This window comes from Macaca thibetana, chromosome 1 (assembly GCF_024542745.1).
Source record: "Macaca thibetana thibetana isolate TM-01 chromosome 1, ASM2454274v1, whole genome shotgun sequence".
Classification (NCBI taxonomy): domain Eukaryota; kingdom Metazoa; phylum Chordata; class Mammalia; order Primates; family Cercopithecidae; genus Macaca; species Macaca thibetana.
This window is the reverse complement of record NC_065578.1, coordinates 51,546,017-51,568,974: the sequence shown is the minus strand read 5'-3', so window position 1 is coordinate 51,568,974 and position 22,958 is coordinate 51,546,017. Positions and strand designations below refer to the sequence as shown.

The following is a 22,958-nucleotide window of genomic DNA, read 5'->3' as shown; positions in this document are numbered from 1 at the left end:
CTACTATGTACCATGCACTGCTGTAGACACAAGACACTTGGAGAAGAAACAAAAAAATTTCTGCCTCTGGAGCTTGCATTCTAGTAAATGTTAAATATTGTATATCTTTGTGTATATCTTAAATGTTTCATTATAAAAATCTTTAAATACTTTTAAAACGAATGAGAAATATGAATGTGAAACCTCAATTTAAAAGTGGTAATGGGCAGGGCATGGTGGCTCATGCCTGTAATCCTAGCACTTTGGGAGGCTGATGTGGGTGGATCCCCTGAGCTCAGGAGTTTGAGATCAGGCTGGGCACATAGCAAAACCATGTCTCTACAAAAAAAAAAAAAAAAAAAAAAAAAATGCTGGGCATGGTGGCACGTGCCTGTGGTCCCAGATACTCAAGAGGCTGAGGTGAGAGGATTGCTTGAGCCTGGGAGGTGCAGGTTGAAGTGAGCGGAGATCGCACCACTGCACTCTAGCCTGGGAGGCAGAGTGAGATCCTGACTAAGAAAAGAAAAAAAAAAAAAAAAAAAAAAAAAAAAGCTGGGCGCGGTGGCTCATGCCTGTAATCCCAGCACTTTGGGAGGCCGAGGCGGGTGGATCACGCGGTCAGGAGATCGAGACCATCCTGGCTAACACGGTGAAACCCTGTCTCTACTAAAAATACAAAAAAAGAAAAAAAAAAAAAATTAGCCGGGCATGGTGGCGGGCGCCTGTAGTCTCAGCTACTCGGGAGGCTGAGGCAGGAGAATGGCGTGAACCCGGGAGGTGGAGCTTGCAGTGAGCCGAGGTCACGCCATTGCACTCCAGCCTGGGCGACAGAGCGAGACTCCGTCTTAAAAAAAAAAAAAAAAGGTAAGCAATCAGGAGATGGAAAAGTCCTGTGTCCAAGTAAACTGGGAGATCTTTGAAACCGCTAACTATGAAACATAATTTAAAAGTTCAAGGCATAGGCAGGAGGGGAGATGGCAATGTTTTAGACAGAAGAAACTAATCCAGCAGTTTAAAATACATTTTAAAACTTTTTTTCCTTTCTCTTGGGTTTCAAGATATAACCTTGAAGCAAACTGCAAAAGCCTTTTCCCTTAGCCTTAAAATAGATCCCACATCCCTCCCTTTCTCACTGTATATACTCCCTTCACATTTATCTTACTGTATGCTAGTATTTAATTATCTGCCTTCTTAGAAGTTCCAAGGGCTAATCTTGAGACAGACAGACCAAGCCTGGAGACACAGCTGCAAAATTCCAAAGGTTACTTCAAGGTGGCTAGTCAACAGCGGGGCCATTGTGGAGATGAGACCAGCCCACACTCCAGGTAGGCTGGGACCCAAGATAGCCACCAGAACAAGACACACAGACGTTGTACTCTGTACAATTCTTGCATGCTTCCCATACCACATTTTCCTTTTAAGCCCTTCTCTTTCCCCCCAAAATCGAAGTGGTTACTTTAGATGGGAATCTGGCCACTTCCCCATTACTCCTCTCTCGGTTTTTTTGTTTTAGTTTGAGACAGGGTCTCACTCTGTCACCCGGATTGGAGTGCAGGTGACAGCTCATCGCAGCTTGGACCTCCGGGGCTAAAGCGATTCTTCTGCCTCAGCCTCTCCAGTAGGTAGGACTGCAGGCACGCACCACCACACCCGGCTAATATTTGTAATTTTTTGTAGAGACAGGGTTTCACCATGTTGCCCAGGCTGGTTTCGGACTCCTGAGCTCAATCTCTTGTTAACTGGACTCTGCAAGCCACAGGGAGAAACCTGCATTCCTTAGAAAACTAGACTAGAGCATATTTACCGATGTTAAAGAGGTTGGTTTTGTATTTCCCTGGGCAAATAATTCTGAGCCTCCGTTTCTTCTAGAGATGATGTCCATCTTGCAGGATAGAGAACTGGTATAAGCTCCATTATGATAAGTGACTGACACAAGCTTGGCAGAAAAGGGGCACACTCCATTTCTCTCCTTATGCCATTTGATTGCACAGCAGGGCATGCGAGTGAGAACTTAGTGTTAGACTCTCTGAATTATTTAAGATGTGCAGCTGGCTCTGCCTGTCTGAAGTTTTCAACGGACCGGAAAATGATACTTTCAGGTGCTGAATTATTAAGAAAAATATGGTGGCCCCATTTCCATTTCCCCAGACTTCAAGGACATGGACAAGCAGGCGAGCCCCGCCCCTGTCTCGCTTCCAGGGCGGAGCTTGGGTAGGCCCCGCCCCCTTGCTCGGTGGGGCGGGGCCAGGGCTCGAGGCGGGGTAGGTCCAGCGAGCAAGCGCTCAGCGCCTTGGGCTGCGTGAGGGAGGAGGCTCGGCGGAGAGGCTGCAAGTGGGCGAGGGCTGGGCCCCGCGACCTCATTTGAGCCTGCCAGTGGACGCCCGGGCGGAACCGCCCAGCGGTCTTGTCCCGCGCTACCTGCCCGAACGCGCCTGCGCACTGCGAACCCCGCCCTGGTGTCACCTGTCGGAGCCTGAGGGGGCTGTGCACATGCGCACTGACGGCCGTCGGCTAGTGGGGTCACGTGTTGCGCGCGAGCCGCCTCCCCGGCGGGCGCTTCCTGTCGCTACCGCTGCGGCCCAGGGCCCGCGGGAGCCCAGGGCGGTGCCGGCTGGGAGAAGGCCGGGGTTTGGCTGGGATTCACTGCGAGGTATGCCGCGTCCCCGCCCCTCGGCGTGGGGAGTTCCGGGGGACCGCGGGGGAGATGGAGGCGGCGCGGGCGGGGCAGGGCGGCGCGTCCCGCAGCGCAGGAGTGGGGGTCCCGTGTCGCCTCCCCCTACGGACTCCGTTGCCCATCTCTCCTGAGGCCAGGCTCTGTCATCGGGGCCGCAGCCTTGGAGTGTCTGACTGGCCTCGCTTTCACCTGAGCCGGGGTCACTCCCGGGGCCCTGCCGCTCACCTAAGTCCCGAAATCTGACACTGAGAGTCTCCCGGAGCGCCAGCCAGCTCCTCTGCCCGCTTCCCGCCGCCCCCACGCCCGTCAGCTGGTCTCCCCACCTGGGCTGTGGCGAGATGCGCCGGCTTCCTGCCTTCCCCTACCTCTTGTGCACCTACCCTTTGCCGCCAGAGTGGGGTTTCTGAAACACCGATCCGATCCTGCCACTTCTTTCCCAGCGCCCTCAGAATAATGCCCAAACACTTTTCGGCTTAGAGGTTTTCATGTTGTGCCGCTTCCATCTCGGCTTGTGCATTCCAGCCTCACCGCTTATGCCCCAGTCATACCAGGCCTCAGGTTCCCTTGTACGAGCCAAGCTGCTCCCCACTTCAGAGCCATCAGGTGTTCCCTCGGCTAGGAATCCTCTTCCCCTCTTTCCTCCAACTTATTTACGTGACTCAGCCCAGGCATCACCGCCTCGAAGGAGGCGGCTTTTCTCCCAGTGCTGAAGAAGGGGTCACCTCAGGGCACCCATAGCCCCTGGGGCAACCCCGTGTAGTCCACCTCCACCATATACATGGTCCTTGAGGGCTGAGACCGTCTTAGATTCATTTCTGCGCTCCCAGTGCCCATCACACAGTCTGACGCAGGAGGTCCTGTGAATGACTGTGAGATCTTTATGGGAATCAGAATGCTGGGACAGCTTTCTCCAGAGCACAGCTGTGAGATGGAACTTTGATGAAGTGTCCTTGGATGATGAAAATGTTCTGTGTGTGTGCTGTCTGGTCATAGCCCCTTGCCACATATGGCTGTTAAGCACTTGGAATGTGTCTGTTGTGGCTGATGGACTGGATTTTTAGCTTTATTTCATTTTAATTCATTGCAATTTAAAATTAAATAGCCAGCTGTAGCTTCCATAAACACAGCTTTAGAACCCTTCTGAATTCTACCTAGCCTTCCACCCACCCTAAACCTAGAGTACTTCCCTGAATGTGCTTTTTAAATTTGAGTCCGTTCAGAACACTCCCCAGTAAACCCATTGACAGGTGATCCCCATCCCTCCCATGGCCTGTGCTGCTTCAGTGCTTTAATTAAAGGTAATCCATCCTTTGGTGTTCAGCATTGCCTTCTTTGGGAGTTTACTATCCACACCTTACCACAGGTAGCACTGTTGGGGGCGGGGCTTATGGGCTACTCCAGCCTGAATCTCTGTAACTGTTCCATAGGTATCTAGGCTGCCACGATGCCAGGGCCAAGACCTCGGAAGGGCCCTCAGGCCAGAGGCCAAGGGGTGGCCGCTGCCAAGCAGGTATGGAACTTAGCCTTCTAGGCTACTGGGTCGGTTTGGGGATGAGAGTCCCTAGACAGCTTAGGCAAACTGGATCACATGTAGTTCCCCCATTAGTTCAGAGACTTGGAGCAGTGTCTCCTGGAGGTGGCAGAGCCCTTAGGCACCCTCCTACTAGTCCCTGTCACACACAAGTGGGGAGAGGGTTCAGGAATCACCAAAGTTTAGGATGTTCTGATGGGACCTCAGTGCTCTCATGGGTTCCTCAGATAGGGTCACAACTTTGCTTGTTAGTGAGGGATGCCAGGGTGTGAGGGCGGTAGTCAGTGGGAGGATTTCACTGCCTAGGAACAGATGGCTGTGCCCCAAGTGGAAGAACAGGGGGGTTTCCTCACCAATTTTCTTCCTTTATTTCTTCTGGGCCTACGTCTTGAGATTTCTTAGTCCATTTTTACTGTCTTTAAAAAGGTAAGAAAGGAGGTGGGGTAAAGGGCATAGACTCAAGTCGCAAAGAGCTTGTTTTAAATTCTGACTGTCTCACAAGACTCTCAGTTTCATCTGAACATTGGGATAAAAACAGAATGTGAGCTGGGCACCGTGGCTCACGCTTGTAATCCCAGCACTTTGGGAGGCTGAGGCGGGTGGATCACCTGAGGTCAGGAGTTTGAGACCAGCCTGGCCAACATAGTGAAACCCCATCTCTACTAAAAATACAAAAATTAGCTGGTGTGGTGGCATGTGCCTGTATTCTCAGCTACTTGGGAGGCTGAGGCAGGAGAATCGCTTAAACCCGGGAGGCAGAGGTTGCAGTGAGCCAAGATAGCACCGCTGCACTCTAGCCTGGGCAACAGAGCCAGACTCTGTCTCAGGAAAAAAAAAAAAAAAAGGATGTACCTCTACCTAGAGTAGTCAGATTCATGGAAACAGAAGAATGGTGCTTACCAGAGGCTGGAAGGAGGGGAGGAAGGGGGGTTAATGTTTAATGGGTAGAAAGTTTGTTTTACAACATGGAAAGAGTTCTGTGGGTGGATGATGGCGATGGTAGCAGGATAGTGTGAATGTCCTTATGCCATTGAACTCACCCTTAACAGTGGTTAAGATGATAAATTTCATATTGTATATGTTTTACCAGAGTTTTAAAATATAGGACCTTCTCAGAATTGTGAGAATTACCTGAGATAGTTAAGATAATCACATAGAACACTAAGAACAGTACATGGCAGCTATTGCTGTTAGTCGTAATAATGGTAGTGTGTTTTAAATTCTGACTCTCTCACAAGACTGTCTCAGTTTCAGTGTGGCCTTGCTGGGTTTTTTGTTGAGTCCCTAGGAAGGTTTCTCAAGGAGTAATGTTGCAGGCCTCAGTTTCTTTCTGCACATTGGGCCTCACAGGCTGAAGGAGCCACTGATGGGGACATGGAGAGTCCCAAGTCTGGCTCTGGAGCTGGGCTCTACCCTCCTTGTTGTGTGGTTCCTGAGAGTCCTGCTCTGCTCTCAGATGGGGCTGTTTATGGAGTTTGGCCCTGAGGACATGCTGCTGGGCATAGATGAGGCTGAAGATGATGAGGACCTGGAGGCTGAGCTGCTGGCTCTCACAGGGGAAGCACAAACTACAGGCAAGAAGCCAGCACCCAAGGGGCAGGGTGAGTTTGGACACAGGGCTGGGCTTGGTGCTGGGACAAGATGGGCACAGGCTGGGACAAGATGGTAGAGGGGTTCCCTTGCAGCTGGAGGGAGCCAGCCAGATCCCCTGGTCCTTCCAATACCCATGTACCTTCTGCAGCACTCCCTCCAAGAGGCGGCCTCACCCTGCTTCCCCACCTTGTGTCATGGCCTGGGCTGGCCCCTCCCCATTGTGGACAAATGTGTTTCTCAGACTGACTCAGGTCCCCATCCTTAGCCCTAGCCACGGTACTGGTGTAGGGTAGGAGCCCAGTTAGCACAGACTGAACTGGGTACATAGGAAGTACATAGAAACTGTGTCCAGTGAGTTAAGTGAAATCTCCCTCCACAGCCCAGATGAGAACAGAGACTTTAGGCCTGGGAGGATCAGGAGGTCTAAATCTTCCTCTCTTTTCACCAGGAACCCTCAGAGAATTCCCCCGCCCATCCCCACCATTCTGTATGTCCCTGAGCTGAGGATAATGGGAGGACCTAGGAAGGGGCTCGCTGCTCCTGCCTTGGGGTGGCACAAGCCTAGGTTTGAATCCTAGCTCTGCCACTTACTAGGATTGCAGTGATAGGAAAACTAATGTTGGAAGTTTCTCAGTTTATTCAGTATATGAAAAGGGGATATTATCCATCTTGCAGATTTGTTGTGAAGCTCAATTGGACTTTGAAAATCTTTTCAGATGTGAAAGGTGTGGTTGGAGGTTGGAGAGAGTGGATGGTCATGTCTATGTCAGGCTACTGTAGGCGGAGGTGCAGAGAAAGGAGCAGCTTGTTGCTTGGTGGGGGGCCGAGGAAGGGTTCCCTGTTGAGGGTCTTTTGAACTAGGTCTAGAGGAAGAGCAGTTTTCCAGGTGGGCCTCTGCCGTGGGAGGGAAGGGGGATTTCTGTCTGGGTGGATCTACCAAGCCCCTCCTTTACTCATCCCCGACCTTACCTGTGCTGTGCTGACCTGCTGTGACCTTCTTCCCCCAGCCCCCCTGCCCATGGCCCACATCGAGAAGTTGGCAGCAGACTGTATGCGAGATGTGGAGGAGGAAGAGGAGGAGGAAGGGCTGGAGGAAGATGCAGAGCTGCTGGTGTGTCTGCCAGGCTGGTATCCCAGGGCTCTGAGGCAAGCTTGGGCCTGGTGGAGGAGAGGGCAGTGGAGAGAGGCTGGGGGTGCCCCTCTGTTCTCTGACTCTGAGTGAGTGCTTGCCCCTCCTGGCCGTACAATGGGTGGCGTGTCTCTAACTTCTGGTCTAAGCTCTGCGGTTGAGAATTCTCAGATTTGGAGTAATTACTGTTTTCGAGGCTATCCTTGGTCAGATTAAAGAAATGTTTTGGTGAAGGGGACTGAGGCACAGTGACTGACGTTAGGGAATATCGCTGGGAGAGAGGGTCCTTTACTCTCAGGTCATGTCGTGGGTATGGTCTTGAGGCCCCCAAGCTCCTGGGCTGTGTTTTGTCTCCCTAGACGGAGCTGCAGGAGGTCTTAGGTGTGGACGAGGAGACTGAGCCCCTGGATGGTAATGAGGCAGCTGGCCCAGGCGGCTCTGAGGAGGAGAATGGCCTAGAAGACACTGAACCTCCAGTGCAGACAGCTGTCCTGACAGCTTCAGCCCCAGCAGCTCAGGTGGGTTCTGGCGCAGGGCCCCTGTGCCTCTGATGCTCCTGTGTGCCCAGACATAACATGTGTGTGGCCTGGCCTGCACGGCAAGGCCGCAGTCACCCTTTGCAGGACCCTCCTCCTGCAGCTGCCCCAAGCAGAAACTGAGCACAAGAAACTCCTCCGTGGCTGCCAGTCTCAAAGGCCTCTCTGTTCTCCCAGACCACCCCCGGGAGCCATTTCCTGGCTTCCACCAACTGGGGCTCTGTATTTGCCTCTGCCATGGCCTCTGGCCTCTCCAGTGAGCCTTTGCTTCCTGCCTTGAGGCTTTTAGGCTCTTCTTTCTCCTGGAGTCCCAGAGCTCCATCTTCTGGGGGCAGCTTCCGCAGAGGGAGAATGGTAGGCCTAGCAGGCCCTGGAGTGGCCAGGCCCTTAACCGAATTGTTCATAGGCCGGAGCATCTCAGGGGCTGCACGCTTTGCTGGAGGAACGAATTCGCAACTACCGAGAGGCTGCGGCCAGCGCCAAAGAGGCAGGCGAAGCAGCCAAAGCTAGGCGCTGCGAGCGCGGCCTGAAGGTGAGTCGGGCTAGGCTGGGAGCAGGGCAGGGGAGGGGACTTCATGGAAGGCGGCTGGTGGAGATTGCACCAGTGGAGGGGAGGTCACCCCACCAGACTTTGGGGGTGGGGGAGCCACCTCTGGCCTGTCTTGGAGCAGGGTCTGGGCTAAGATGGCTGGCTGGGTTTCTGGACCAGTTCTCTCCCTCAGACCTTGGAGTCGCAGCTAGCCGCTGTGAGGAGAGGCAGAAAGATCAATGAGGATGAGATCCCACCTCCAGTGGCCTTAGGAAAGCGGCCCCTGGTCCCCCAGGAACCAGCCAACAGGAGCCCTGAGGCAGACCCTCCAGCTCCCCCTGCCTTGGAGTCAGGTATCTGCAGATGCCCAAATCCTGGTCTAGTTCCTGGGGTCATAGCCCACAGCCTGTCTCCCCAACCTTCCACCACTGTTCATTACCATTGGTCACATCCTCCCCAGGACATCCTCAGGCCAGTGAGGTCCATGGGCACCTTCTTCTGTGACGCTCATGTGCTCTCTGGGGACTGTTTGCTTCCTTATAGACAACCCCTCCCAACCTGAGACCAGCCTCCCTGGCGTTTCTGCCCAGCCCATTTCAGACTCAGACCCAGACCCAGACCCACGGGCCCTGCTGTCATCCCGACAGAGAGAGTACAAAGTGGCTGCCCTCAGTGCCAAGCGGGCTGGCGAGCTAGACCGTGCGCGAGAGCTCATGAGGATTGGGAAGGTATGGCATCTGGCTCAGGCCACCCACCCTCATTTTATAGATGGGGGAAACTGAGGCTCAGAAAGGGAGCTAGACTGAGATTGAGTGAGATTGGCCTGAGTGGGGGTTGTTTCAGCCCAGGCTCTTGGAGTCCCCCGGCTTTTGCCCACACCTGCTTTTCCAACTTCTGCAGAGATTCGGTGCTGTCCTGGAGGCCCTGGAGAAGGGGCAGCCCGTGGATCTGAGTGCCATGCCTCCGGCACCTGAGGGTCAGTATGTATCTGCTCAGGCTGGGGTGGGGTTGGGGAGGAGTAGCAGGCCTGGGGCTGACCAGGCCCTCCCACCTACACTTCTACTCTGGGTCCCCCAGATCTGAAGCCCCGGCAGCCGTCTCAGGCTCCCACAGCACCCTCAGTCATTCCCCCAGCTGTGGAGCGAGTGCAGCCAGTGAAGGCCCCTGACATCCCAGCAACCCCAGGTAGGGCAGGATGGTGGGACTGTGGTGTGGGGACCTGCAGGCATTGGGGGGCAGGCTGAGCTGATGCCCACTTCTTCCTTCTTTCCTTCAAGTGGCCCCTACAGAGTCACCGACAGTGCTAGATGCCCTGCAGCAAAGGCTGAACAAGTACCGCGAGGCAGGCATCCAGGCCCGGAGTGGTGGGGATGAGCGCAAGGCTCGGATGCATGAGCGCATTGCCAAGGTGGGCCCGCGGCTGTGCAGCCCCTGCCTGTGCTGGCCTCTTCCCTGGCTGGGTGCTCTGTCTCCCTGGTCCTCCGGCTAGTCCTCATCTTTTCTGAACCTTCATCTCTTTGTCTCTCTGGGGCTCTTGCTGCCTCAAGGATCTTTTTTCTCCCAGGGCTGCTGTCTTCCCACCAGTCTCTGTCTCCTTGCCCCACTGTGTGTTATGTTGGGCAGGGGGCCTATGGGCTGCTGCCAACCACAGGCCCCTCCCTTCCTCCCCTTGCAGCAATATCAAGATGCTATTCGAGCACACAGAGCAGGACGGAAAGTCAACTTTGCTGAGTTGCCTGTTCCTCCAGGTGAGTGGGGCATGGCCTAGGGGTGCTGTGAGGAGGTGGTCCCTGGGCAAGAAGGGAATGGGGGACAGCCAGTGGGGATGACTTCTCATGCATCTGCCTTCCCACTGTGGAGCCATCCATCCCAGCCATGCTCAGCAGAGCCATGCCCCAGAGAGAGCCCTGGGTAGCTCTGTGCTGCTCTGAGGCTGCTCCCTGCCCCTCCCATGCTGTCTCTTTCCCACAGGATTTCCCCCTATCCCTGGCCTGGAGCCCACTATGGGTGTTGAAGAGGACTCAGTGGCAGCGACATTGGCAGCTGCAGAGAAACTGGCCTCCGCAGAGGATACAGGCCCAGCTGATGAAGACGAGGACGAGGTTTGGCTGAGGGATCGACTTCAGGGCTGGTGGGGAGAATAGCAGGTGAGGGGTAAACCCAGACCCTGTTGTCCATACTAACAAGCCCAATAAGGTACATATTCTTTTCTCCACTGTACAGAGAAAAAACTTGTCCAAGGACACCCAGCTAGGAAATAGCAGAGCTAGGATTCAAACCAAGGTCTTTCTGAACCCAGAGCTCTGGCTCTGTCCCCATTATCCTGCAGTCTGTCTCCTGTTGGGGAGGTTAGATGTGAGAGCTGCTGAGGCTGCTTCTAGCTCTCAGATCTTTTAGGGCCCAGGAAGAGAAGCCACCCATCTCAGGTCACACAGTGATTTAGTACAGTGTTAGGAAGATAGCCCAAGCAAGTCTGGGAGCCACCTTGGCCATGCTGGGGAACAGATCCCCTCCTAACAGCCTCCTGGGCACCTGCAGGGTGAGCCCCCAGCACAGGCCCCAGTGGCCAAGAAACCTGCACGGCCCGTGGTCCCTTCATCTCAGCCCCTGCCTGAGCCCAAGGCCTCAAGTTCTAAGGAGTCACCTAGTCCATCTGGTGAGTTGGGGACAAGCAGGGTAAAGAACTGAGGGCCTAGGGAGGGCAGGTGTGGCCCTAACCAGTAGCCTTCTCCCTTCAGTGCGGGAGCAGCTGGCACTGCTGGAGGCACGGAAACTGCAGTACCAGCGGGCAGCCCTGCAGGCCAAGCGAAGCCAGGACCTGGAGCAGGCCAAAGCCCATCTGCGGGTGGCCAAATGTCTTGAGGCTCAGATCATCCAGGCCCGAGCTGGCAGACCTGTTGATCTGTCCAAGGTGAGTCCCACCTGGTTAACCACCAGGACTTCTCAGGCGGAGAAGGTGACTGGCAGGCTTGACAGGCTGTGAACGAGGGCAGCTTCTGGGATGAGGTGGGGTTTGGACAGGACATGATGACAGCTGGGAAAGAGCCTTTTGCTTATACCCCTCTAACTCACGGCCCCAAAGGAAACCAGGAGAAGGGAAGGTGGGCTGCCCGTGGTCAGAGATGACAAGGCTGGGCCAGGCCATGAGAGGCAAGAGTGTTATCTTGGGATAGAATGGGAGGCGATGAGTTGTCATCAGTGGACTGTAGTAGAAGCTGAGGAATTGTTTAGTTTGGGTTCCTGCCTTTGTTGGACTTGGTAGAGGAGTAATCTGACTCTTGGGGCCCGAGGGGCCTTGTGACCTGGGTAGGTGCCTTCGCCCTTGACGGATGAGGAGGGTGACTTCATCCTCATCCACCATGAGGACCTGCGACTCTCCCAGAAGGTGGAGGAGGTGTATGCCCAGCTGCAAAAAATGCTTCTGGAGCAACAAGAGGTCAGCAGGCCCCTCGTCTGTTCCTCCCCTCTGTGCCCACAGCCTCCCCATGGAAGAAGGCCTGGAGCTCAGACCACACGGCCCTGGACTCAAATTCTTAGCTCTTCCACTTACTTGCTGTGTAACTTGGGCAAGGCACTTCCCTCTCTGAACTATATTTTCCTCATCTGTGAGATGGGGTGATAATACCCCTCTTTCAGGGTGGTACAGAGTTCAAGCAATAGAGAAGAGGGAAAGAACATTGTGATGTGTGTGTATGTTTATGTGTGTATCTATCTGAACTGCCACCTGTTCTGGAAAGGCTGCCTTCTGAGGGGATGTTTGAATTAGGTTTTGATGGAAGGAGTTGCTAATTTGGGGAATGGCTGACCTCAGAAGAGAAAATGGCAAAAGTGTAGGCAGAGAAACCTGATGGGACTTGGGAGTAGTGCCCTTGGGGTTGTGTTATGGGAGGAGAGAGGCTACAGAGGAAGGTTGAAGCTTTAAGAAGTCTACCCTTGAATGCCAACCGAGGCAGGTCCTGCTCTGGGCTCGGGAGTCACTCTGGGCCTCTATTTTCAGAAGTGCCTCCTGTTCTCCAAGCAGTTCATGCACCAGGGCAACGTGGCTGAGACCACCCGGTAAGTGCAAGGGCTGGGGCTGGGCTCCTGGGGTGGGGAGCAGAAAATCCATCGTCATGCTGACGTACCCATCCCTGTCAGATTTGAGAAGCTTGCTCAGGACCGCAGGAAACAGCTGGAGATCCTGCAGCTGGCCCAGGCTCAGGGCCTCGACCCTCCCAGCCACCACTTTGAGTTGAAGACATTCCAGACTGTGAGGTACCAAGGCCTAGGGAAACAGGGGCTCCAGGCAGGGAGGGGCAGGAGGCTGGGAGCCCAGGCCAGAGACTTCTGCCCCTTTAGTGAGGCTTGCCAAGCCTAGCCCCACTGTGGGCACTGGGGCTGTTGAGGAGTAGGACAGGGTGCATGCCAGTGAAGAGCGCACAGCTGTCCAGGTGCTGTGGAAAGAGCTCTGGACCAGAAGTCAGTGACCAAGGTCTGCATACCAGCTCTGCCTTCCCTCCCTCCTGTCACCACCCAGCTGAGCATACAGGCCCTGGAAGAAGGGACCTTGTTCCACCACTGTCCTTCACTTTGAGCATTTTCTCCTTCCCTCTTGGCTCTAGGATCTTTTCCGAACTCAACAGCACAGAAATGCATCTGATCATTGTCCGGGGAATGAACCTCCCAGCCCCTCCAGGTAACCCTAGGGCCGCCCCTACTCCAGGAGGCTCTTGCCCGGACACTCCACTCCAAGTGCTAGGCTCCTGGCCACTCCCTCTGACTTGACTCCCTTTTCTCCTTCCCAGGGGTGACTCCGGATGACCTGGATGCTTTTGTGCGGTTTGAGTTTCACTATCCTAACTCGGTGAGCTTCAGGTAGAAGTAGGATCCTCTGAAACCCGCCTTGCATTCCAGGACCCTGTGCTCACTTTCTTCCCATCCCTGGGAGGCCTGGCTGCAGTGCTTGCCCTGTGTGCCTCTGTGTTTATACGCTGTCCTGACTTCTCCCTCCTCACTGCTTAGGACCAAGCTCAAAAAAGCAAAACAGCTGTGGTGAAGAACACAAATTCTCCAGGTGAGGGCCACATGTGGGCCTCTTTCTCCTCTCTCTCAGAGAGTGTGGGCAGCACTGGTGTTTCCAGAGTGGGTTCCCATCTATACCCTTACTCGATCCACCCCGCTTGGGAGATAAAGGTGCTGTTAACATGCCTCTTCTGTAGTTGGAGAAATGCGCAGAGGTACAGGGACTTGCCTGGGGCCTCATGGCAAGGAAGTGGTAGAAATGGGATATGAACCCGGGAATTCTGTATCCCAATTCCAAGTCTTTCCTACTTTGTTATAATCTATGTCTAAAAAGAGTACAAAAACTCACTTCCAAGGCCAGGACCTCGATGCTCTACCACCCTTTGGAGGCAGTCACCCCAAAATGCAGGTGGAGAGATCGGGGGAAGGCAGCCAGCCCTGGGCCTCCATTTCCACTTCCTCAGGAAATCCCGAGAGCCAAGCCCCTCCTTGCTTTCTCCCCCTTTGCCAGAATTTGATCAACTCTTCAAACTAAACATCAACCGAAACCACCGGGGCTTCAAGAGGGTGATCCAGAGCAAAGGCATCAAGTTTGAGATTTTCCACAAAGGGTGAGGCTCCCATCAGTCACACTGCCACGCGGGCTGGGAGGAGGGAAAAGCATTTGTCACTGCTGCCCCTGCATGAGCTCAGCCAGCACATTCCTGCCTTCCCTGCCCAGTCCAATCCTCTGCTGCTTCTTGGCTCCCTAGGTCCTTCTTCAGAAGCGACAAACTGGTTGGCACAGCACACCTGAAACTGGAGCGGCTGGAGAATGAGTGTGAGATCAGAGAAATTGTGGAGGTAGGGACTGGGGTGTGGGCAAGCCAAAGGGGTTGGTACAACAAGAGCCAGTATGCACTGAACACCACACCTTGTTGTAGGTTTTTGTGCTCATTACTTAATTTGAAATTCTCCACAAGTGTGCTTAGAGTAGGTGGAATCCTCATTTCACAGATGGAGAGGTTCAGAAGGTCTGCGAAATCTCATAGAGGGACCCAGCAGAAGGCAGCCTCCTTGTTTCCATGAACTCAGTGGATTCCACAGGCAAGGACTATACGACCTTGCCTCTGACAAATGAGGAAACTCAGATCCAAGAGGAAAGGGGGTTCTGTAAGCTCATATGATGTGTCTTGGCAGAGCCACGACCAGCTCCTTACTGATAACCTGTGTAGGCTGAGGCTCTTCCCACTGCAGCACACCTACCCCTACTGCCTGCCTGGGGAAGTTGTTCTTAAGTGGGCCCTGGTCTCTATTGGAGCCACTGAGGGTGATTGGACTTCTTGGGCCTGTTGTACTGCTTTGTATCCTGACTGCCCCATCTTCTGCCCAGAAGAGGGAGTAGTGTGGTGAAGGGGAAGAAACCCTGGGCATGGGGTTCCAGTGCTGACTCTGCCACATAGAGGTATCTGCTTCTCTGTCTTGGCCATCTGTGAAGTGAGGGTTTAGGTCAGTGGAAGGCTGCTTCTTCAACCAATGTTTCTTCCAGAAGTTGCCGTGGGGATTGAGGAGAAAATGAACAGAGCTCTAGCATGCTTGTCTAGATTTATTTATTACTTTTTAAATAAGACTCACCTAAAACCACCACCGCTTCCTCCTCTAAATACTGGGAGGGTAGGGTTGTCATGAATGGAGACTCCTGTGTTCATGCCACAGGACATCTTAGCTCCTCTCACTTCTTTTCTGGGAATGTAGGGACCTGCCTGTTCCCCATCTCTGTCCCCTTAGTTACCATCTCCCTCTCTGTGGCCCTCACAGGTCCTGGATGGAAGGAAGCCCACCGGGGGGAAGCTGGAAGTGAAGGTGAGGCTGCGGGAGCCTCTGAGTGGCCAGGATGTGCAGATGGTCACGGAGAACTGGCTGGTTCTGGAGCCCAGGGGCTTGTGAGGTGGGCAGTTCTCTGGGCCTTTAGAACTTTTGCCCCCTTCTTTTACTTAACTATTCAACTCATATCTGGAGAGAAAACCTAGGAGTTTCTCATCTATGAGAAAGACCAAGAGGCCAAACTGTTGGGTAGGGCTTTATGGGCTGAGTTTCTGATGTTCCTCAGTAGAACTGGGGAGAGAAGGTAACCTTCCAGGGTTTAACTATCTTCAGGAAACCCTTTCTAAAATCTTTGTGTTTTCACTGCAGTTTAGACTGACTTCTTGTGCTTTGCACCCCTGTGTAGCCGATGGCCAGCACCAGGAGAGGAGTCAGGCCGCGACTGTGCAGGAGTTGACTTCCCCAGCTTTGCTGGCTTCAGAAGCCTTTGTACATAAGAGAGATGCTGCTACCCAAGCACCAAAGAACTGTTAAGCACGTGCACTACTGACCCCAACCCTGGTCTTTCCTGTTGGCCCCTCCGGGGCCTCTACAGAAACAGGCTGGGTTCCAGGAGCCCATCTCCCTGCTGTCTCCCCCTGCCCCCAGTCTGGATGAGGGCAAGGACACCTTCGTTCCTCTGGAGTCCTGCAGCCCCTTAACCCCTGCGTGGCAACTGTGTATAGCTTACACCTGCCTCCAGTTGCACCACTTCTAGATGTGCCTTTAAAAGATATAACTATGGGATGGGAGAACTTGAGGGTGATCGGGAACCTCCCCTGCTGAGGGTGGGGTCAGGGTTCCGTGACTCCAGTGGGCTAGTGGTAGCCTGTCCCAGACAACTCCATCACCCCAGCTCTGCCTGTGCCTTTATCCCTGACAGCTGCTGCACTAGCCTTCCTGCTTCCCTAAGGACTTAGTGGAGGAGGAAAGTTGTTTTTGGTACTACTTGGTGGGAAGTAAGGGGAAGGCTGGATCTTGGGTTTGGTCCACCCACCCAAGAAAAAAGACTGTTAACTGGAAGAAAAAAATATATATATATAAAATTTTATGTAGCCATGTTTATTTATTTAGGAAACTAACTCTAACTCATTGTAGGGATTTCATACTCAACTACAGAGTATCCATCAAAGTCCTAAACAAAAGTCCTGATCCCTGTCACTTTTTAAAAGCCAGGGTAGCAGTAACGTGACAAACGGCTGCTGTGGCTTCCCTCTTGAGGGCAGGGAAAGCCTTTCCTCTTCATCCTCTTCGGCTGGTTACCTGGGGGACTTCCTTAGTTTTTTCCAAGAAATTCTCCTTTGGCTTTGTATTTTTGAATGGATGGAGACTATGAAGGGGTCTGTAGTTGTAATAGATTTAATATTCAAAACTGAAATGTTCTACATTTCTTAGAAATACCCCATCTTCCCCCACCCCCTTTTTGAAGCATTAACTCAAGATCAACAAAGCATTCCTCAAGATCACTTTTAAAAAAGGTTAGAAGTGAAGCAAATACATTTAGCTTACTGATCACTATAGTATTGCCTAAGCACAGCTCAAGAACTGAGCTTTGTGTGTGTCCTTTTGGGGGATAACAGGGCTGGACCATGCTTCCTTGCCCTTAACAGCAGAGCTTTTAGTGGGTCACAGAGCAGGAAGCACACACAAGTGACTTTTTTCCCCAGGAGTCCTCTGGCCTTTTTTTGAGACAGAGTATCTCTGTCGGCCAGGCTGGAGTGCAGTGGTACGATCTCAGCTCGCTGCAACCCCCGCCTCCCAGGTTCAAGCGATTCTCCTGCATCAGCCTCCTGAGTAGCTAGGATTACAGGCGCCCACCACCGGCACCTGCACCTGGCTGGCCAATCTTATCAGAAGTGAGCTATCAAAACTTCCACAGATGTGAGATTTAACACTTAATTGCGGTCACGTGTATGCAACACAGCAATAATCTAGAATGAAAAGGAGGGTGGTTAGCCTTCATAAGATAACCTATAGAGCAAAGAAAAGTGGCTGGAAGGGTTCCTGACCCAACCTACTCCCCTTAGGGTGTGTATCCAACCCAGTGCTTCCTAAGAGGGTTAGGGACCACTAGTTATCCTCTATAAAGTTCCAGCCAGAATTTAGAACTCTTAAAGTTCTAAATTCAGGCCTCTGCTGGAAATGGCCTATTTTGATAGATAAAAAGTTTTCTATGGCTCCAAAATTTCTCCTTTGCAACCCATTCAATTTCAGTCTGCTTCTCTGCTCTTTCAAAACAGAACCTCCAGGCTGAGGAAGCAAGACAAAGCCTCCCACCAGACTTGGAGACTGAAGTTCTTAAAAGGCCTTTGTTGTAACCAAAGGCATGCATGTGTCACTGTTGTGGGAGGAGCCTGTCCCAGCCTCATCTTGTCCTGAGATTTATCCACATACAGTAACCAGGCCGGACACGGTGGCTCACGCCTGTAATCCTACCACTTTGGAAAGCTGAGGCAGGTGGATCACCTGAGGTCAGGAATTCAAGACCAGCCTGGCCAACATGGAGAAACTCCGTCTACACTAAAAACAAAAATTAGCTGGGCATGGTGGCCGGCGCCTGTAATCCCAGCTACTAGGGAGGCTGAGACACAAGAATTGCTTGAGCCCAGGAAACAGAGGTTGCAGTGAGCCTCGATTGTACCACTGCACTCCAGCCTGGGTGACAGAGTAAGACTCCGTCTCAAAACCAACACAAATACAGTAACCAAACATTGGAGATTAGTGACACCTGCAGCTGGGAGCCAGCTACAACCCAAATCATTTAAAAATTTTCAGTTCTTTGATCTCATGCAATGCACGCTTTCTTCTGAATTAGTGAATTGAATGAACTATGGAAATTTTTTAGAATCAAGAAGTCTTACTTACAATTAAAGGGCAAACTCCTGTGACTCTAACATTTTTCCTTTCTCATAGCACCATTCTGAAACTTGAATTGTTGCTTCTGGATTTTGATGCCTTGTTTTCCATGGGCAGCTCCTAAAAGACTTTGTCCCTTAAGTAAGGGCAGCTGCTTTCAGGATGAAACCATGCAACTGAGACTGGCAGATCTTGGGAGCTTGCACCTGGGTCAGCTCCACAGATGGATGTTTCTTCTCTGCCTCAGCTGCCCAGGCTTTAAAATGGCATCATTTCTCCCTACTCCTTAGTCCTTCTGACTACATACAATCCCTGAATCCCCCTTGCCATTATTATTATTTTAGCATTATAAAAATAGAAACCAGCCAGGCAAGGTGGCTCACGCCTGTAATCCTAGCACTTTGGGAGGCCAAGGAGGGCAGATCACCTGAGGTCAGGAGTTCGAGACCAACTTGACCAATGTGAAACCCCGTCTCTACTAAAAATACAAAATTAGCTGGGCGTGGTGGTGTATGACTGTAATCTAATCCCCGATACTCTGCAGGCTGAGGCTGGAGAATCACTTGAACCTGGGAGGCGGAGGTTGCAGTGAGCCAAGATAGTGCCATTGCACTCCAGCCTGGGGAACAAGAGCAAAACTCTGTCTCAAAAAAAAAAAATAGAAACATTACAAACTTGCTAATTCCAGAAACAATGTTCAGCAGGTTGATTGTTGTTTGAAATGTGTTAAATGCATAAATTATTTCCCAGGTGACCTATCTAGAGGTAAATTTAACTGAAAATCTTGGGCCCACCAGTGTTCAGGAACCACTGTGGCTGGGGGAAGACAAGACGTGGGGAATTTACAGAGGCAAAATTTCCAATCTCTGTAGCCCTACAGTCCCGTAGTTCCTCAGAAAATGTTGATAAAAATACATTACCTAGCATTTGGTAAGCATTTAATAATTCTTAAAAATTTAATAAATTACCAGAATGGCAACTCTATTCCTCTTCAGTACAGAAGGATCGCTGTATCTCAATCTTTAAATTTACAATCCAGAAAATTTGCCTATTTCGAAATGTGGTGGTTCAGTCCCTTGCTTTATATAATTCTTACAATATACATTGTATAAAAGCAAGGATAAACAAGGAAAACAATTAACTAGCATTGGCTATTTTATGGCCAATTCCACAAATGATTTTACTAAACACAGAGGACATTTGATGCCGCTGAGAAAGGATCTGAGGGCCAGAGTTCATCCTTAGTGGGAGAATTTAAAAGCTTGCAATGAGCCAGAAGTAGTAAGTACTATGGCAAGCAGGAGGATAAACCACAGGAAAACAGGACCAGTCCCTGTCGAAGTTCCAAACTTTTGAGGTATGTTCAGAAAAAGCTGGCTATTAGACCAAAAATAAGCTGCCCCTGTTAACAAGTGCTTCCTGTTCTTGTCAGGTTTGCAGGTAGCGGTTCCCAGGGCTTGGCCCTGATAAGCTACTGCTGTGTGGGCTAAGCTTCCCCCTTAGAAGCTCTGAGTACCTCTGAGCCTGTGGGAAAGGTCACAGTAAGAGTTCTGTGCAGCCACCATTAGTAAAACCTTTGGAGAGGCAGATGTCGACTATAAGCTCCCACCTCAGAGAGCAGGATGAACCTACACAGACATTTTCCAGACCAGCCTGGAAAATGGAAAGTTTCCACAGCCTGCTGTTGCCTCATGCTAAACCCAGCACTAGCCACTGGGGAGCAGCCTGTCGCCGTCCCAGAGGCCTGCGCTAGTTTCCAGGGAATTCTTGGAGCTGTACTAATAACTGCAGAAAAACTAGTTTAGCCTTGACTTTCAGAAGATGCCAGTGACAATGGAGTACATTGCCCTAAAGCAGTATTTTCAAAATGTGTGTTGTGGAATCCATTTGGTCTAAGACCAAAATAATTTTTTAATGAAACAGAAAAAGGTCAGAGTGCATCACACATCATGGATAAACCAGATTTTGGTTTCTAATACCACTCCCATTAAAAGAAGCCAGAGCTCCTTGCAGAAATGGCTGATTCCAGGGCTAGGGTAGGGTCACCACAAGATAAGCCTGAAGCATCTTGTTAGGATAGAAATAAAAAAGAAGTGCTCAAAAAAAAAAAAAAAAAAAAAGCATGTCACCAGGATGTTGGAGCCAGCTTGAAGGGTCTCTTGTCTAGCTAAAGCTGAGACCATTTGTGTACCAAAATAATGAATTGGAACCACTGAAAAAGGCCAGGCTTGGTGGCTCATGCCTGTAATCCCAGCACTTTGGGAGGCCAAGGTGGGTGGACTGCTTGAGCCCAGAAGTTTGAGGCTGCAGTGAGCTAAGATTGTGACACTGCATTCCAGCATGGATGACAGAGTGAGACACTGTTTCAAAACAAAACAAAAAACAGTCTATGAGTGTATAATGATAATTAAATGAATAAATAAATTGGGAAGGAAGGGCTTCTGCTTATAGTAGATTACCAAGTGCAACCTGTAAAGCTGAAGAATGCGCTAGAATTGGAAAATCATTTTGCAAACATCATAGTAAAAGATCAGTGCAGGTAACGAACATCAATGCATACTAATTTAAGGGGACACTTTCATAGGCAAGATATTTGCATGGTCTGAAAGTCTATATATACTGGTTATAAGTTCCAGGTGGGGGGATATACAGAGAAGCTGGATAACACCTTGACCAAGTGATCAAAATTTACCACTGTCAATGAGGGGGCAGATGGATATCAAGTCATTCTGGGCAAAAACACATAACCCGATTCTAAATGTAAGGAAACATCAAACTGAGTTGTTTTCTGTTAAAAAAAAAAAAGAAAGGGTGGGGGTGGGGGGGCATTTACCAAAAATATCAATGAGGCTGAGCGTGGTGGCTCACGCCTGTAATCCTAGCAGTTTGGGAGGCAGAGGATGGCGGATCACTTGAGGTCAGGCCTGGCCAACATGGTGAAACCCCGTCTCTACTAAAAATACAAAAAAATTATCTGGGGGTGGTGGCAGGCGTCTGTAATCCCAACTACTCCAGAGGCTGAGGTAGGAGAATCGCTTCAACCTGGGAGGCAGAGGTTGCAGTGAGCCGAGATTGCGCCACTGCACTCCAGCCTGGGTGACAGAGCAAGACTCTGTCTCAAAAAAATATATATCAATGACATAAAAGATCAAGACGAGTCATGACAGCCATAGCCATGTCTGATTCTATACTGGAAGGTTTACTGGAGAGAAAAAATGCTACGAAGAACATCACTGGGCAGATGCCAGGTTAAAGTATCAAATCAATGTTTGAAGTAGAGAACTGTCCTACAGTTGTATAAGAGAATGTCCTTATTTTTAGGAAATAAGCATTTAGGAGTAAAGGCCTATGATGTATGTAATTTACTTCAAATGCCTCAATTTTTTATGGAGAAGGAGAAAGGCAGAGAGAAACCCTGACAAATCAAATGGGGCAAAATGTTAATAAGTGAACAAGAGGGGAATCTGGGTAGTGTGCATGGGTTTTTTTGTACTTGCAACTTTCCTAGAAGTTTAAATTATTTCTCAATAAAATATATTTTTAAATTCTTCCAGTATTTATAACTAAAAACGTCCTGGGTGTATTCCATCAGCATTCACAGAAATACCTGCCATTTGAATACCTGCCATCCACACAGGCAGATCTCCAGCAATCCTGAACTCAGCTCTGCTCTCCAAATGACATTTACACTGAGTTGCCCTTCCGAAACTAGAAGAGTAGATTAAGCCCTTGAGTCTTCGATTCACTTCCATGAATAATCTGGTAAAAACAAAAATCTAAGTGTGACTTCTACTTGGTAAACAGCTGTGATGTAACTGGGACAAGATCAGTGGGGAATTATCCTTTTTATACCAATGCTGTACAAAGAGTGCAAGAATGGATGCTTCATATTTTATTTCCCTTCTGCCCTCCCCATCCCACCCTTGGTGATGGTTGTACCCATTTGAGCATTTCTGAGCACACGACCATAAGTAAATCTTGAGAGAGGAGCAGAATTCTTGTCTAAACAGTAACAGAAGGGGATTAGCTGCGAGGATAGCATAACTGTTGTGCAGGAACAGAAGCTGCCCAGATCTTCTTGGTGGACAATGCATAGAAGACTTAGAATTATGGAACATCTGTCCCCCCAACCACCCTTTCCCACCCGTCTCCCAAACCCCCACTCCCACCCTATTCCCCACCCCATTAATAGTGTTAACAAAAGCTTAATCTTCCAGTTTTAAAGTGCAAATGATTTGGGTATGACTGCTGTTGCAACAAGTCTGAACAGAAAAAAATGAAGTCTTCTCTGTTTATGCGATGTTTTCCAGAATATAAAAGATGAGTTCCATGACGACAGGGCCCTCACTGAGCTGGCAGGCCCCTCCATGGATCACCGGCACCAAGGCGCTGTCCAGATCATTCATGTACTGCGAGGGAAGGGGCTGGCCATTGCTCCCTGCTTGATAGCCAACCTATACCACAGAGAGAAAAGGAGGAGAGGTTACTGAACAGAGGCCTCTCCAGGGCTGAGGGCAAGGAGGCTGAGCAGAAAACGAGATGTCCTTTTTGGCCATAGGCTAGACATATGGCAGTGAATACAAATTTATCCTCTTTTCCGGATTGTCACTTATCCTGTTGTTTATTCCTGACCACTTGACAATCATGAGGCACTGGGTAAGCCACTTAACCTGTTATGGTCTTAGTTTTCTGGTGAAGGGGAGAGGTGCATAAAAAGATATGGAGTATCAGAAATAACACCTTAAGCTTTGGTTGTGAAAATTGAGAAATGTACAATGTATAGCTCCCTAACATAGTAGGAACTGAATATTTGTTCTTGTATCCATCTGTTCATTCATGCACCATCTTCTGAGCACCTACAAACGCAGGGATCCAAAGACGAATGTAACAGGGCCCTGCCCTCAAGAGGCTCACATATTTAGCAGAAAAATGCTTTTTCTTTGTTTTACGTGAGGTAATTCCCTCCAGCCGAATTATCAATGTCATTTGAGACAGGACCAGAATACTTCATGAGTATAGCATTGGGCAAGCCGTTAAGTAGAAAATAAATATTTGTTTTTTTTGTTTTTTTTTTTTTTTTTTTTTTTGAGACAGAGTCTGGCTCTGTCGCCCAGGCTGGAGTGCGGTGGCCGGATCTCAGCTCACTGCAAGCTCCGCCTCCCGGGTTTACGCCATTCTCCTGCCTCAGCCTCCCGAGTAGCTGGGACTACAGGCGCCGCCACCTCGCCCGGCTAGTTTTTTGTATTTTTTAGTAGAGACGGGGTTTCACCGTGTTAGCCAGGATGGCC

At 50.7% G+C, this 22,958-nt stretch overlaps 2 protein-coding genes across 7 annotated transcripts in view; one reads left to right on the top strand and one right to left on the bottom strand.

The window, feature by feature from the left end:
• Window positions 1–2,492: 2,492 nt before the first annotated feature.
• Window positions 2,493–22,450, top strand: CC2D1B (coiled-coil and C2 domain containing 1B). Of its 3 annotated transcripts, none has more exons than XM_050802813.1 (25): window positions 2,493–2,629; window positions 4,081–4,163; window positions 5,641–5,785; window positions 6,785–6,888; window positions 7,266–7,424; window positions 7,849–7,974; window positions 8,165–8,324; window positions 8,515–8,699; window positions 8,872–8,947; window positions 9,049–9,156; window positions 9,249–9,379; window positions 9,647–9,719; window positions 9,943–10,073; window positions 10,510–10,627; window positions 10,710–10,882; window positions 11,282–11,407; window positions 11,969–12,027; window positions 12,109–12,225; window positions 12,573–12,646; window positions 12,756–12,814; window positions 12,973–13,024; window positions 13,484–13,583; window positions 13,725–13,815; window positions 14,770–14,899; window positions 21,981–22,450. In XM_050802813.1, the coding sequence occupies exons 2-24, from the start codon at window positions 4,098–4,100 to the stop codon at window positions 14,896–14,898; spliced, it is 2,562 nt and encodes an 853-aa protein (XP_050658770.1). In that variant the 5' UTR covers window positions 2,493–2,629; window positions 4,081–4,097; the 3' UTR covers window position 14,899; window positions 21,981–22,450. The 3 variants fall into 3 exon arrangements, with proteins under 3 accessions (XP_050658770.1, XP_050658761.1, XP_050658777.1); XM_050802804.1 differs by lacking the exon at window positions 21,981–22,450 and adding an exon at window positions 15,182–15,865 and having other exon boundaries at window positions 2,519–2,629; XM_050802820.1 differs by lacking the exon at window positions 11,282–11,407 and having other exon boundaries at window positions 2,519–2,629.
• The window catches only part of ZFYVE9 (zinc finger FYVE-type containing 9), a 209,133-nt gene continuing 200,714 nt past the window's right edge, over window positions 14,540–22,958 (bottom strand). For all 4 annotated transcript variants that reach the window (XM_050802611.1, XM_050802631.1, XM_050802616.1 and 1 more), the window contains one exon: window positions 14,540–22,124. In XM_050802611.1, the coding sequence (XP_050658568.1) occupies window positions 21,963–22,124 (162 nt within the window). In that variant the 3' untranslated portion in view covers window positions 14,540–21,962. The remainder of the gene's footprint in view (window positions 22,125–22,958) is intronic.

Excerpts from the sequence above, each read along its gene's own strand:
- CC2D1B (XM_050802813.1), top strand. The coding sequence starts at position 4,098 with ATGCCAGGGCCAAGACCTCGGAAGGGCCCTCAGGCCAGAGGCCAAGGG. Across the intron at positions 8,948-9,048 it reads CATGCCTCCGGCACCTGAGG|ATCTGAAGCCCCGGCAGCCG; the intron begins GTCAGTATGTAT and ends TGGGTCCCCCAG. Across the intron at positions 13,025-13,483 it reads GAAGAACACAAATTCTCCAG|AATTTGATCAACTCTTCAAA; the intron begins GTGAGGGCCACA and ends CCCCTTTGCCAG.